The following is a 15,018-nucleotide window of genomic DNA, read 5'->3' on the forward strand; positions in this document are numbered from 1 at the left end:
ACGGCGGAGTGGTGGCGCTCTGCCCGCCGCCCGTCAGACTCAACGGTGCCGCCGCTGCCGGAAGCGCCAGTCGGCGGCGGCGCTGTGAGGGAGGGAGCGGCCGGCGGGGCCGAGGCGACGGTACCCCGCAACCGGGGCGGCGGGGAGCAGGTGGGGAGCGGGGGCCGATGGCGGAGGCCGGTAATGGGAAGCGACAGGGGGTAATGGTGGAGGCAAGTAGTGGAAGGTAGCAGGGGCCGATGGCGGAGGCCGTTAATGAGGGGCTGGGGGGGGGGGGTGGTGGTGGTGGTGAGGCGGTGATGGGGGTGACCAGGGCTGCGCTCCCCAACCCGCTCCAGGGCGCCGGCGGTCCCGGGGGCCCGGTGTCGGTGTCCCCGGCGGTGCCCGGCCTGGCGCTGGCCGGGGCACGGGCACTCCGCCCGCGCTTGGGCCGGGTGGGTGGCTGGGGCTGGAGCCGGTGCCTCAGGCCTCGCTCGGGGCAGGTGCTGCCAGCCCGGCTCGGGAAATGGTGACGGTGCCCTCCCTCCGTGCCGGGGTCGGTAACTTGCAGGTAAGGGATGCGTTGAGGGCAAAAAGCTGGCTTTTCTGGGAAAAAAGCGCAAATACCTGTAGTTGTGTTTGAGTGCGCTGTGGGCGCTGGTGTCACGCTGGGGTTTCTTGGGCGTTTTAATGCCCTCTGTTAAAGTGCGTGCGCTTTTCCCCACGCCTGGTGTCCAGGGTTGGACAGTCCATCGGAAGGTGCAACAAAATCCCGCTTCCTTGCCCAGGGAGGCTGTTGCCTGTTGATCACCCACCTGCCCGCCTTCGTGGCACTGCTTGCGCAAGGTGCCTTTCAGTTGCCGTGTTGGGAAACCTCAGACTTTGGTTCATCACCTCCGACATCCGCTTCCAGGGGCTCTGCCGGCACGGGAGGTGGTGGGCAGGGCGAGCGGAAAACGGGGAATTGCCTCCCTCTCAGCTGTGGAGCGACAGGGCTTAGTGTACCTGTTTCAGGTTAGATGCCTCTTATGCAGAGTGTTATCACTCCATAAAGGAGCTAAATTGAAATTCCAGCTCTTAACACAGTTTATGGTAGCAAACCCAAATTGTTCTTAACCACCAGTCCCTCTGTCTTTCCCTGATGGGCTCCACTCCATCTCAAGGTGCACTATGTGTTACATTGAATGTTCATGTTTACAATTTATTGAAAATAAGATATTAAAGGGTTATAATGTGGGTAATGCTCTTAACCCAGAAAGCATACGTGGTCCTTGCACAGTGTAGTGCGACTGACAGTTTATTTTAGCATCAGGAGAATTTCTCTGTGGGTTTTAGCCACACCTGGGCTTGCACTTTTGCAAATGTTTTTGCCTGCTGGAGTTTCAATGGCCAGTGTGTTTTGGAGTGCTGTGACAAAGAGAAGAAACCAAGCAATAGTTTTGCGAAGCTGACGTGTTCCTGAAAAGTGTGGCTCGTGGTTCCACAGGCTGCTGTCGCTGCTTGGGTGTTCGAAGCTCCTCGCTTCAAGGTGCTTGGCGTTTGATACAGAGAGTTGCTGGGCTCCTCCTGAGGGACGGTTACCTGGCGTGGGGGATGCTTGTCTGGAGCTGGTTGTCATACAGTGGCACTGAAGGTAGATCGCAGTTATTTGAATGACTCTGATGTTACGATATTTCAGAACTGTGGGCGTCCCTGAAGCTAAATTTGTAACCGATGAATATGTCCATATGGATTTGGAGTAACGCGAGCCACTAGGTCAGTTCAGGTGCTTTCAGCTGTCCTGTGCAAAATCTGACTGAGAAATAATTACAGTAGAGCTAGCAAACAAAGCAAAGCTGAAAAAAAGCAGAGAATGCGGATAAATGCTCGGCCATAAACCGATTCTCCAGTTGCAAAAACCGTGTGGGGGTGTGCAATGGTTTTCCCCACTTTTCCTAAAAACTGAGATTTTGCTTTCTCCTCTCAATACTGAAGATGGTTTGCTAACTTCTGTATACAGACCGGTATTCAGGGTCTCGCCCGTAGCCTGTGATGACAAGCCTGATTACAGAGCATATGCTCGGTCCGTGTTTTCTAAAAGAGCCTGTGCAATCAGCGTGTTTGTTTTACCGGTTTTGTGTGCGAGGAAGCAGCACAAAAATCTGTGTCAGCCTCTTCCTGACAGAGGCTGTGGGAGGAAGGAAGGCTTGGCAGGCAGACGGAATATTTGTCAGATGGAGAGAAGGTAATGCAGGAGGTTACCTGAGCATAGCTTCGCTGAAGTCCTCTGTGGCTCGGAGAATTGAGGAACGGCTGCTTTTAAGAAGGCTGGGGGCTCCTAAGGCACCGCTGTGTTCTAAGGCGGCGTCAGTCACAGTTCCTAACTGCTGACTGGGCTTGATCTGAATTAAACCTCTGGAGGAGGTGTCTGCACGAGTTGGGGTATTGGTGGATCCTGGGTTTGGTGGATTCTCGGTTTGGTAGCCAGGTCGAGGACTAGTTGTGGATGCCGTACTGTCTGTTTATCTGTGGCGGAGCTGGTGAGGTCTGGTGGTGATGCTGGCACAGATGCCAGCGCAGTCCTAGCTCCACAGCTAGAGAGCTGCTCGCCTGTTTATCTGAACCCTTTCGTGGACACTCGGTTTCCCTTACAATGGATGGGAATTTTATTCTTGTCCTTTAACTGAGGATACTGGCAGGACGAGGTTTTTCATGGCTGTCTCATGCTTTTCAGAAAATGCTCTGAAGGCGAACTGGACAGTGCCCGCCAGAACTGAATCTGCCTGAAAAAATCTTCCTTCACCCAAAGGCCTGTTTGGGAACCTCCACAACGGCCGAACTCTGCGAGTGATGGGCTCTGAGAACAGCGCTTTAAAGAGCTACACACTAGAAGAGCCGCCATTCACGCTGCCAACTGGACACACAATTTATCCGGCCGTGCTACAAGATGGCAAACTTGCTTCGGTCTTTGTGTACAAGCGAGAGAATGAAGATAAAGTTAATAAAGCTGCCAAGGTACCGTAGAGCGCATGCCTGGGACAAACTCATTTTTTTCTTGGAGGGATGGGAATCAGTTAATGAGGTTCAAACCCCTGGGGAGTAAGGGCAGGAGAAAAGGTTGAAGTTGACCCTGGCTGCAAACAGCTGCCATGCAGGAGGGGAAAAGAGGGTCAGAAGCTGCGACGATCCTTGCGTGCCACACGATGGGAGCAGTGGTGGGAAGTGGTGTTTGGATAGCAACACCTGTGTTACTTTGTAGAGTACTGGTCTCCTCGTGCAGACCTAAGTCAGAGAGTCTTTCTTAGGTGGACCCCAGCCAAAATACTGTGTTTATTCTGTGTAAGACTTTATGTAGATGAATTATAAAGGGTTCTGCAATGAGTGAGTCAGTGTGCTGAGTGCATGGTGAGCAGGGCTGGGCTATCTAAATGCAAGGAGAAAACATGGCTTAAAGTACAAGGCTAAGCTCTGCAGCCAAAAGAGGTTGAGATTGGAAGAAACTGGATGAGCTTTAACAGATGTCTTTGTTTCTGGAAGCACCTGAAAACCTTGCGCCACCCTTGCCTTCTGCGCTTCCTCTCTTGTACTGTGGAAGCAAATGGGATCCACCTGGTTACAGAACGTGTGAGGCCTTTGGAAATGGTCCTGGAGACACTCTCTTCTGCAGAAATCTGCGCAGGGATCTATGACGTGTTGCTGGCGCTCATCTTCCTTCATGACAGGGTAGGTACCACCGGCAGCAGTTGTCAGGCTTTGGTGGGAGCCAGATGAAACATGACAGGAGAGCGTTGTACCTGGGCTTGCCTGGATGACTGTCTCATGCCTAGTTCTTCACAAAAAGGCAGACACACACCCCGGAACCTGCTAAAATCATTGGTTGCTTTGTAGGAGGAAGCTGAATTGCTGTGGGTTCTGGAAGTAAAGGAGCAGTTCCCAAATCGTGAATTGACATCTGCTTGCAGTGCTTCTTTAGGGAAATGGATTGCTTGGCCTTGGCATTTATTTACAGCTGTTGCCACGTGTCAGGGATCAGTGTCACCGCTCCCCTCTTTTGGCACTGTGTGTTTGCCCAGGACTACAGTTAAATTGCCAGCTCAGAGTGTAGCATTTGAGCTTTGAGTTCATAGTTGGAGGTCTTCTCTGCATTTACAGTTGCATTGCAAGGGCTGTGACAATTAGAGCTTTGTCTGCTCCGAAACCCCAGCCCTTCTGCCAAATACCTGCTAATCACCTTCAAAATCCTGAAGGACCTGTAGAGTTGTGTGCTTTTTGGCTGCTTTTCCTCAGGTTGTGGCAGCACTTAATTAGCGCTGATTAAGATTTTACTTCCTTATCCATCCCCAAGTCTGTTACCCCTTTTTTTTTTTTTCTTATATATTTTAGGGAAACCTAACACATAACAATGTCTGTTTATCATCTGTGTTTGTAAGTGAGGATGGGCACTGGAAGTTGGGAGGAATGGAAACAGTCTGTAACTTCAATGAAGCCACCCCAGAGGTAAGAGTCAAGCAAAGCCCACCCTCTGATGCCCGGGCGAGAGCTCCTGGCCTGCTGAAACTGGCCACCGATGGATGTGAGGGCCCAAATCCTTCCAGTTACTTGCATTTACTATTAAGTGTGTGGGCCTACTTCCAGCTCTGACCTGAATTTTTGCTCTAAAGACATCATGACTATAAACTACGTCTACACAAACAGAAACTAATTCCCCGTTAGCCAAAAAGCAGCTATTTTTCTAAGGGAGACTACTGGTTGGAGGGTAGGTTAAGACTGAGAAATCTTTGCTGCTCTGGACTGTTTAAAACAAACTAAAAAAAATAAAAAAGCTTTAGTGTGAAGCAGGAAGATCCAGGTTGAAATGAATCAATAAGAAAAATAATTTAAATGACCTTTAGCTTTTGTGCTGGCATCTTCATTGCTTGTTACTGGTCTTAGCAGAAAAATTCCTGGTTCGATTTCTGCTGCATGCTGTGCAGAGCCATTGCTGCAGCCTGGGACCGTGCTGTAAATGTATATTGCCTTTTCTCCCAGAGGATCTACAAATCCTTCACCATCAAGTGTCCCTGGCGCATATCACCTTTCAGAAGGGATCAGGCAGACACACAACTGGTGCACAATAATGCAAAGAGCACGGCAGTAAAACCTGACTGCTAAAGCTCATGAAATCCTTTTCCCGTCCAGATGGACCATGTGGGACGATAGGACTGAGGACTAAAGGGATGAGTTGGCTGTGATGCCCTGAAGTTGCTTTCTGTCAGCTTGGTGCTTCACACCTGGTCCGTTTGTGCTTCCCCTCTGGGCAGAGCAAAGCGCAGCCTGCCCTGGATGGCAGCCAAAGGGGACAGGGGCAAAGCTCCTGCCACACGGGGAGAGCCTGCTCCTGCTGCTTGGCACAGATAAGCGATTGAGGCAGCTCACGTCTCTCCTCTTCTTCCAGTTCCTCTCTCATGTTAAGTCAGTACGAGACGAGTCGTGCATCCCTTGCGAGGAGATGGTGAGTAACATCACTTGCTGGAGGAACTTCTTGCTGGCAACAAATAAAAAAGTGCAATGTTTGGGAAGTAGTCTTCATTCATGTGTTTTATTTCCTTATGCCTGAATGGGAGGAGGCGGCTGCTGGATAATACCTGAGGTTTACCCTCTTCATTCTCGGCCCCCTTCCCTCCCATCCCTGGTTTGGGTACGGTGTTGGGCACAGGGTAGTGAAAATCTGAATAAGGAGTGGTGGGACAGCAGGCTGTCATAATATTTTTTTTCAAATACTTTGTGTTGTAGCTTTGACGCTTCTAAATCACCAAAGCTTTGCAAAAATTGCAGAGTAGCTGCTGAGATTGCCCAGATCACTGCAGTCACACGGTTGCGTAACTCTCACATACAACAGCCTTCCTTTTTTTTCCACTTGTTAGTCACCTCTGATCTATTAAGTCCAATGAGTTGCTTATCTTAAAGGAGCGCTCACTTTCTAATTAACACCTGTTTCCATAGAAATGCCAAGTTGTTGACTTGCAATTGCTGCATGCATTCATGGGGGAATTGTTTCATCATGATGTAGTTCCTCTGTGGGTTATAAATTCCCTGGTGGAGTTTTTTTTAGTGTAATATTCTGCTTGTAGAGTCTTTAGGGGAGCTTTGGTGCTATAAAAAGAATCCGAGAGCGTATTTGGTGGGGGAGGAATTCATGGAAACTATCAAGTATTTCATAAACTCCTGCTTTGCTGATCTTTTTGGGTTTTTTGGCTTTTTCAGTCTGCAGATTTCAAAATTCTGCCCAACAGCTATGGGCACGCAAGGGATGCCTACGCGTTTGGAACAATGGTTGAAAACCTCCTGACAGTCCTAAATGATCAGGGTGAGGAATGACACGTTTATTTTGCCGTCAGCAGCTTATTCCTCGCCTGTGTCAACTGAGCCATTGGCCTTCTGTTGCAGCTGACAGATGTGCTACAGGTTCAGCGGCCATCGGCGTTCTTCGTGTTGGCTAGGTTAAAATACAGGCTTCAGCTTCTCCTGCATTCCCCTCTTCCTGCATTTGAATGTGGCGAGATGTGGCTGGAGGTCACCAGCCTGCGAAAGGTGATCTCTGCCAAATCTGCTCTGTGGCAGTCAGAGCTTCGCTTGGTCTGTGCCACAGCGGAGCAAGAGCTGCTGCCTTCAAGCAGAGAGGGAGCAGGAAGCTTCTTGGAGGACAGTAGCACTCTTTGGTGCCCCAGTAGCATCGAAGCTTAGGGAGAGCAATGGAAATGCCGTTTTCCCTTTCGGACGTATATGAGCAATTTTGCTATCAAATAGAGCTTCTAAAAATAAGTTTTTTGGGAGGGTGCATAGCTGAACATAGCTTGTTCAGTGCTGAGCGAGAAATCTAACTGTAGGTGCTCTGGCTTTCAGTTTCAGCAGACATTCTCTCCAGCTTTCAGCAAACCTTGCACTGTACACTGCTGAATCCAGATCCAAAGTGTCGTCCACCACTGTCCAGCTTGTTGTCTCATGAGTTCTTCAGGTAAGGAAAGGAATATCCTGCCCCTCTTGCTATGTCTTGATACTGCTTATTTCTGTTGCAAACGTGTTAGTTTTGTGAAGGGGTGTTACCTATCAGGTGCGAAGTGCAGACTTAATCCCTACCTCTTACAGGGATCTTTGACAAAGAGACTCCTTAAATTAAGAAATCATTGTCAGCCTTCCAGACGAGGTGCTGAGCTAGCAGTGGTGACAGAAGTGTGTCCCTTAGTCACACACAGTCAGTTGGATCTCCCCAAGCTCATGGGAGGTGGTGAGAAATGCACTAGAAGATAAAATCATCAGCGATATCGCTTGAGCAATGCAGAGAGCTGTGTCTGCTGTCACCTGAGTTCTTCTCTGGGTGGCACTTCCTTCTCATTGCCCCAGGAAGGTGGTCAGAGGTGGCAGATGCCGTGTTGCCCAGGTCTCCCTGTGAATTGCTGACTAAGTGCAGCCCTGCACAGGCACAGATACCGGGTCAGACCCCCATGCCAGCGTTCTTGGTCCACCAGCATTTGTCTTGTGTTCCTCTGTCTAGTTCCACCTGCTAAATGAAGGACTCTTAGTTGTGATCTCTTAGTTGTGGGTGGTTTAAGTATCAATAGCTTGACGGCCTATGTTTTTGTCCTTAGGAATGATTTTCTGGAAGTTGTGAACTTTCTGAAGACCTTGACGCTAAAGTCTGAGGAGGAAAAAACTGAATTTTTCAAGTAAGTGAAGGAACTATAATCTGAAAGCTTCTTATTTCAGAAATACTCTGCCAAGTGGGACTGGGGAGGAACCTGGGAAGGCTAGTGGCCAGAGAGGTAGTTCCTCAGGTGCCAAACTTTGATTGCTTTGGCAGAACATTGTTTGCTCTGCAATATTTTAAGTACTTCAGCCAAAGTAATGATCACATCAAATAGGAAACCGTCCACTACCTCCTTTCCCAGTTTGTTGTGAATGGTTTGGTGTTTGGGAGGAGCGGTACCTGCTGGGATCTGCATTATTCCGATACTCGCCAGCCTCCGGAGTGATGCTGTGCACAGCCGTACGGAGAGCAGAGTTTTTACCTGCTACAGACCAATTGCTGTCGGTGGAGAATCGGTCAGAAACCGGACTGTAGTGACATGCATCACTTCAGGTGTGCTTTTCTGAATCCCGCCTGCTTGCTCACAGCTGGGTTGAACTCCTGCAGGGACAGGAACAGAAGCTTTCCCAGGAGTACAGGGATATGAAAAGGAAATAATTTTTCAATTGTCCATGTTCTAATTGAGATAGTGCACTTTGTGGGGCATAATGCTGATGTTATTAGCAGAAGTTTAAATTATTCAGGTTCTCTTCTGCCCACTTTAGCAGCGCTGTCCTGTCTCCCACTGCACTATGGCTAAGCAGGAATCACTTGAAAAGCTCACTTGTGTGCTGTAGCGTTGCGGGGAGCTGTCACTGGAGCTGTTGCGGGCCCCTGTTGCTTTACACAAAGGCTATCTGCTTGCTCACTTAAAATATCAGAGAGCTCCTTTCAATGTGCTGGAAAAAAAGAATCTTCCTCTTGCCTCCTTCTGAGAAGTAGCTTTATTTTAGATGTGACTTTGCAAAAAAAAGGGAAATCTAGCACCAGGCACCTCTTGAGGCTGAATTTTTTTTCCATTTAGGCGGGTCTTCTAAACTGCTAATGAGAGAGTTTTCAGTAAGACTTGTTGTGTGAATTAATCTTGGGGTGCCAGCCCAGTCTGGGTAAAGCTGTTGTCTGTAATGGATGTCTCGGCTGCAGTAGTGCAGCATCTGCAGGAAATCCTATTGTCATGGTCCCCAGGAAGTTTTCTGTAAGAAGGGAAGCTTCTGTGTAGTTATGGCATTATCTGGGCCTGAAAAAGGGAGAAGCTGAATTTTTCTTTCTTTTTTTCCATATAAAAAAGCCTGTGTGTTCTTACAGAGCTGTTTTCCTGCCTGTTTTATGCTTCTGTGGTCGCCATCAGTTGCAACGCTACTTTGATTTCACTAGTTTGAGACTAAGCGGAGGAAGTATGAGGACAAAGGGGATCTTAGGAGTGTTCAGAATGGTTCCCACTATCTCTGCAAGAGCTGTGTTTACTGAGGGAGGGAACGAATACTTTGCCTGAAGATGTGGCAGTGTTGCCCCTTTATCAGGCAGACAGAGGGGCTTTCACAACATCTACACTATTGCTCTTAGTTTCCTCCACGCCTAAAAAAAAGCAGTAACTGTTACTGATATTTTAAAAATGAAAATCCTACAAGGAAAAGCAGTTGCACAAAATCAAACTTTGTCCAAACCCAACTCACGCTTTGTTGGCCACCTCTAAAATGTATTCGATGGAAGTGGTTTCAAAATGGGGTTCCCTTTTTGCAGGGGAAACTTGGGTGGTGGGTAGAACAGTCTTTGCTTAAGCTGTAGGAAAACCCTGGCGAGGCACCAGATTGTGGGGTGAGAGGACAACTTGTTTGCTGCAGTTTAACGCTGTAGCCCTTCATACCAGCTCAGAGGCAGTTTGATGCCTCAGATGTTTCACAGGATGTGTCCCTGGCTCCTGCTTTCTGTTATCTCTGCCTGAAAGCCTCAGGCAGGAGCAGAGCCTTGACCTTCCAGGTTAGCACACATGCAGAGTGAGAGGCTGCGATGGGACTTTGTCTCTAGGAGATGAAGCAGACATAAAGAAAGGGGAAAGCAATATTAAGGGAAACAGTTGTAAATGCACGGAAGGCTGCCTTGATGCTAATTGCTCTCTCCTGGAATGCAGATTCCTGCTGGACAGGGTGGCTGGCTTGTCAGAGGAGCTGATAGCGTCACGGCTGGTGCCTCTTCTACTCAATCAGCTTGTATTTGCAGAACCTGTAGCTGTCAAGAGCTTTCTTCCTCATCTGCTGGGTCCAAAGAAAGGTGACCTTTAAATACTTTTATCTCTACAGAATTAGTTACTGACAAGTTTGGAATGAATTCAGAGTGATTGCTCCATTGAATCGAGGGAATAGTGGGGTTTATTTAACCAGAATAAATACTGTAACATACAGAACTGGAAACAACAGCTATGTGTGCTTCCATGTTTAGAGTACTTTTCACTGCTCTGCTGATGCTGGGAAGAGAATTAGGAATTGCCTGGTCTCTTTCCCAGGTTTATGTGTTACCCCACCTGCCCAGCCTGGGCTTTCTCTGTGGCTCACGGCACATCCCTCTTCTCACCGTTCCCCTACCCTCCCTGACCTTTTTTCTTCTGCCACTGCACTTGTTCTCCTGTAGGTGCTCAATCTCTTCTCCTTTTCTCTGTAAGGGGTGTTCAGCACATCTTGCTGTATCCCTAGCTATCTCTGTCCCTGCTCTTTGCCTCCCTAAACAGCTACTGGTGTTTCAGCCAAGCAACGCCTGTGACTGTTTGATCTTCTGTGTTCAGAGCCACTGCCATCGAGCAATGGACACTGGCACTGCTGCCTCTCCTCCCTCCCGCCTCTGACATGCCAAGCAAGCTGTGTTGGCAGCTGACAAAGAATCAGCTGTGATGGTTTCTCAGTGAGTAGCTTTTGGGTGAACTGTCTCTGGTTATTAAAGCAGCCTTTTCCCATCTTCACCTCTCTTCCCTAGAGCAAACTGGAGAAAGCCAGACCAGCTGCCTCCTGTCACCAGCCTTGTTCCAGATGCATGTCATTCCTGTGCTGCTGAAGCTATTTGAGGTTCACGAGGAGCACGTTCGAATGGTGTTGCTGTCTCACATTCATGCCTACGCAGAACTGTTCTCTCGGGAGGAGTTGAAAAACATCATATTGCCACAGGTTAAGGCCAGCAAAACAATATGCGGTATATCCTAGAATATGGGATTTCTACCGGTCGGGTTGGTTCTTAGCTTGAAGTTAGGATATCGTAGTGCTGGCCACAAACAGTTTGCAACCTCCTTTCTACACAAGCCCTAACTCTCACACCCCATTCTGATCTGGAGTACTGGTTTTATTAAACCTGACGCCCCCTATCACACACAGCACAGTCTGATACCTGTCAGCCTTGACTGGCAGCCTCACAACAAGAGACTGTGTTTCACACCACAGCTGTTGAGAATAGAGGAGTCTAATGAAATCAGTCTAAGCTAAGGGTGCCTGGGAGTTCGGGTCCAGGGCTCACCAGGTGCAAGGATCAGCCGCCCTCTTTTAGCTTGTAACAAAAAGTGGAAGGCTGATTTTATGCTACACAATAATGTCCAGTATCACCTAAGAACTCTGGGAGAGCGCAGAAGTGAAATGTGTTGCAAATACAACATTTAAAGGGGAAAGAAGTGAGAAAGCAGATTTTTCTGGTTTTGGTAACGTTATCGTGTTCTTGGTGTAGGTATTGCTGGGCCTTCGAGATACCAGTGACTCTATCGTTGCGATAACGCTGCACAGCTTAGCAGTTCTCGTCTCCCTGCTTGGACCTGAAGTAGTTGTAGGTGGAGAAAGAACAAAGATTTTCAAAAGCTCTGCACCAAGCTTCATGAAAACTGCTGATCTCTCCCCAGAAGGTAAATGATAAGAGTGCTCTCGAGATTCTTGCCCATTCTGGCCAAGCAACATCCAGAATTTCTTGGGATGATTAATCTTTTGCTGTTGACAGGTTAATTGAAAAAAGCCAATTTGCAGTTAAACTTTAATTCTGAATTAGGTGCTGGCTGTTTGCAGATACAGAATTGATGTCATAAGAAGAGTTATATAAAAGTATTCTAAATGTAGGAAATATATGGGGGAAAAAATTTTAAAAACCCTCTTCATTTTAAGAATCTCTGTAAGCAAAGGAGATTGTGTGTGTTTGTCTTTGGAGGAAAAACTGCTGCCCTTCTAAAGGACTTAGGTATTTATCCAAATAGTTGTTAATTATTCCCTCTGTCCTTCATGGTTTTAACAATAGTAAATCTCATCCTCTTCCCCCAATTTCTATTCATAGATTGGAAAAGGAATACGAACTTCCCTATTTTCTCAGCTCTCAGGAGGCTTTTCAGCTAATCCAAATGAAGAAAGTCCCTGCACCTGCTAGAGAACTTGGAACCAAGTGTACTAAGGGAAAGCTTTTCTGGATATTCAAACTAAAAATGCTTATAACTGGAGGGAAGAATCGGCATTTGTTCTACTTTAGACATATAGATACCAAATGAAATGCATGATAGAGGTTAACTTAAGTATAAATGTTTTCTTCCAATGTGTACTGACAGCTACCACCCCTTTATTAAAATATGTGGATGGCTCATTGCATTATTTTCCTTTATGTTATTTTAGTAGGCTATAGTAAATAAAACCCTTTGGATTGCATGCTAAAACCAGGTTTATTTTTCAGAATATATTTAAAATTAGACCTGATTAAACTATTGACAAAGAGCAAAAAAAACCCACCTTCGTCCTCAAATGTGATTGATGACCTGCAAAAAAACAGTACTAGAGGCTGAATAAGCTGTTTGCTTAATTCCCTAAAAGGATGTACCTTTTATCAAGGGCACTTTGGGGAGGGGGTGGGTTTTGTGTGTTAACTGCAGTCCTTCCCTGTGCCAGGTGCCGTGTGTCTCTGGCTGTGCTGGTAAACGCTAGCCGGCTGGGCACATGGGTGAGCCACGTGGAAGCAGATGCAGCACTGGCCCAAACCATGCTGTTCTGGGCTGGTCGCCACAGGGCCTCACACAGCTGAGTCTGGGGCTGGTGAATTACTGCCACAACTCCCCAAAATGAACTGGAACCAGGTCCTTACCAAGCTTTTATCACTGGGTCAGGGAAACAAACCTGCCTTGTGCAGCTTCAAAGTGTGGCCTTTACTGCCTGCCACCTCACCCCAGGTATGGTACGAGGGAGGCCGTTGCACAGCCTTCAGGGTAGAGACTCTTGTTCCTGTAAGCTGCTTCGCTTATGCCCACGCATAAAAGAGGGTTTGTGCTGTCGCGTGAGTTTGGTTATGGTTTGGATTGTTGTGACTATCAGTGCTGTGCTTTTGTATGAGAGGCAGATAACAGAGGACTTGTGATGCCGTGCAGTACAGAAACTGGGATTTTGGATCCGTCCAGGTGGCAGACAGCATTTTTTTTTTTTAAGCATCTGTTCTGATCATAATCGGTCTGTTCATTGTGTATTTCTTGAAAGAACATATCAGCAAAAACTGACCACTTAGAGTTGCCTAAGCTTTGTACTGGCAAGGGCTGCAGATGTCAGGAACAGAGGAGTATTGTGTTATCTACAGCTGAAGAGGTGCAGCTGTTGCATTGTGGGGCCAGTCTTCATTCAGTATTGCTTGTCAGTGTTGTAAATAACGTTCCAATGCTGTAGGCAGTTTCAACTAAGACTGACATCACACCTTGTGGACTGGGTGTCTTGTCTTTTCTCCCTGCAGACTCCCCCAGCCACGTCGTAATCAATCAGAGAAATCAAACCTGTCGGCCGTTGAAGAACAATTCTAGTGCATTCCCCATCTCTGGCAATATACCTGTCAAGAAGCTTTCTGTGCGACAAGACAATCCACTGGCTTTAAAGACAGGTAAAACTTAGCCGCAGCTCTTCATTTTTAGAAATCAAACGTTCTACAAATTAAGTGGTGCTTGAAAAGATGTTAATTTCCCCCATGTGCTGATCTGAAAGATTCAGTGACCCAAAGAAGATAACAGTGAAAGAACAAAAGTGTGACCTTTGACTTTCTAGGGAAGTCTTATTTGGGAATCTGATATACAGACTGCTGGCTGGCCTTGAATTTCTGTTTCCTTACGGTACATTCTCTGCTGTGCTTTTTCACCCTTCCCCTAGCTTGGCAGATACACTAGATTTATAGGTGAGCTCATTCTCTGGCCTCAGTTTACTTTCATGGCCTTTTTTCAGTCACCTATTGCTTATCAGCAGCCATGGCTTTGAGATGAATACCCCACCTTTTTCAAGCAGGAAGGTGGCTGTGCTTCCTAATACAAGACAAGCTTAGCACTGGAGCATCTTTCCCATCAGTGTTACTGGCTTATTTCCATGCCAGGTGCTACCTGTGATGTCAAGTTTTAGGCATAACTCTGTCTTTACACTTGCTCTCTTGAAATGAGTATGTAACACCTTGTCTTCCACAGGTAAGCAAGACATTCAGTGCCCCCTGAATGGAATATCTGGAAGCATTAATACACTAGGGAGCAGCAGGAGCTCTTTGACTACCTCCGAAAAGCCAGCAGAGGAGTGGCCAGACTGGAGTGAGCCAGAGGAGACAGAAACTGAGAAAACTGTGAACATTCAAATTCGGCCCCGAGAGCCACAGGGCAGCATGGGACCTTATTTTGCTGAACATGATGTAGATGAAAAGCCTTGGGATGACTTTGAGCCCAGCAGCCCTAGTCCTGACCTGTCTTCAGGAAACTGCCTCACTGTGACACAGACTGATGCAGTTGAAACACCGAGGCCTCTGCCAGGTACCCATCAACTGAGCAAAGAATTCAAAAGCCTCAGACTGAGTCCCCCCCCAAAGTCCTGCCCCGGGAACAGCTGGAGCAATGACAAGTGGGACCACCAGGAACAACCGGGAGGAACTGTGCTGCCAAAAACAACCCTTCAGGAGAGGTTGAAGTCTTCATCAGAGTCTGGCCTAGGAGAAGAATTCACAATCAAAGTGAAGAGGAAACCTGTGCAAGACCCTGAGCTGGACTGGTTTGCTGACATGATCCCAGACATTAAACCTTCTTCAGCTATCTTGATTTTACCTGAAGCAAGGACAGAAGCGGTGGTTCCCAGTGACTCTGGTGTAGTATCCAGCAGAGAAGGTGCCTCCCAGAATATGCTGTTTTCATCCAAATTTGCAGCAGCTGATGTTATCGAGGTAAGAGGCTACATAGGCAGTGGGGTTTAAATGACTGCACACTTGAGAGGATCCTAAAGCGTGTGCACAGCACAGCACGCTGTTGTAGCACCAGCTGGCTCCTTACTCAGATGGTGGGTAACCTGAGGAAGTGTCAGCAGCATATGCCTGTACAGTTGAGTCTTCACCTGTAAATACAAGATGCTGTGAATGATGCATCTTCCCAGGTACTGGGTAACTCAGGGGGCTGTTACTACAGCAGCAAGAGAGCTGTGTTAAGAGTCAGTGAGGGAATGGGCTTAACTTGTACAGTA

At 47.6% G+C, this 15,018-nt stretch overlaps 1 protein-coding gene across 1 annotated transcript in view; it reads left to right on the forward strand.

The window, feature by feature from the left end:
• The window catches only part of SCYL3 (SCY1 like pseudokinase 3), a 16,752-nt gene continuing 1,734 nt past the window's right edge, over positions 1 to 15,018 (forward strand). The window contains exons 1-13 of the mRNA XM_063344820.1: positions 1 to 150; positions 2,693 to 2,973; positions 3,496 to 3,681; positions 4,342 to 4,455; positions 5,393 to 5,449; positions 6,202 to 6,304; positions 6,841 to 6,952; positions 7,584 to 7,661; positions 9,690 to 9,829; positions 10,526 to 10,713; positions 11,261 to 11,432; positions 13,277 to 13,420; positions 13,989 to 14,725. Of these exons, the coding sequence (XP_063200890.1) occupies positions 2,809 to 2,973; positions 3,496 to 3,681; positions 4,342 to 4,455; positions 5,393 to 5,449; positions 6,202 to 6,304; positions 6,841 to 6,952; positions 7,584 to 7,661; positions 9,690 to 9,829; positions 10,526 to 10,713; positions 11,261 to 11,432; positions 13,277 to 13,420; positions 13,989 to 14,725 (2,196 nt within the window). The 5' untranslated portion in view covers positions 1 to 150; positions 2,693 to 2,808. The remainder of the gene's footprint in view (positions 151 to 2,692; positions 2,974 to 3,495; positions 3,682 to 4,341; positions 4,456 to 5,392; positions 5,450 to 6,201; positions 6,305 to 6,840; positions 6,953 to 7,583; positions 7,662 to 9,689; positions 9,830 to 10,525; positions 10,714 to 11,260; positions 11,433 to 13,276; positions 13,421 to 13,988; positions 14,726 to 15,018) is intronic.

This window comes from Chroicocephalus ridibundus, chromosome 8 (genome assembly GCF_963924245.1).
Source record: "Chroicocephalus ridibundus chromosome 8, bChrRid1.1, whole genome shotgun sequence".
Taxonomy (NCBI): domain Eukaryota; kingdom Metazoa; phylum Chordata; class Aves; order Charadriiformes; family Laridae; genus Chroicocephalus; species Chroicocephalus ridibundus.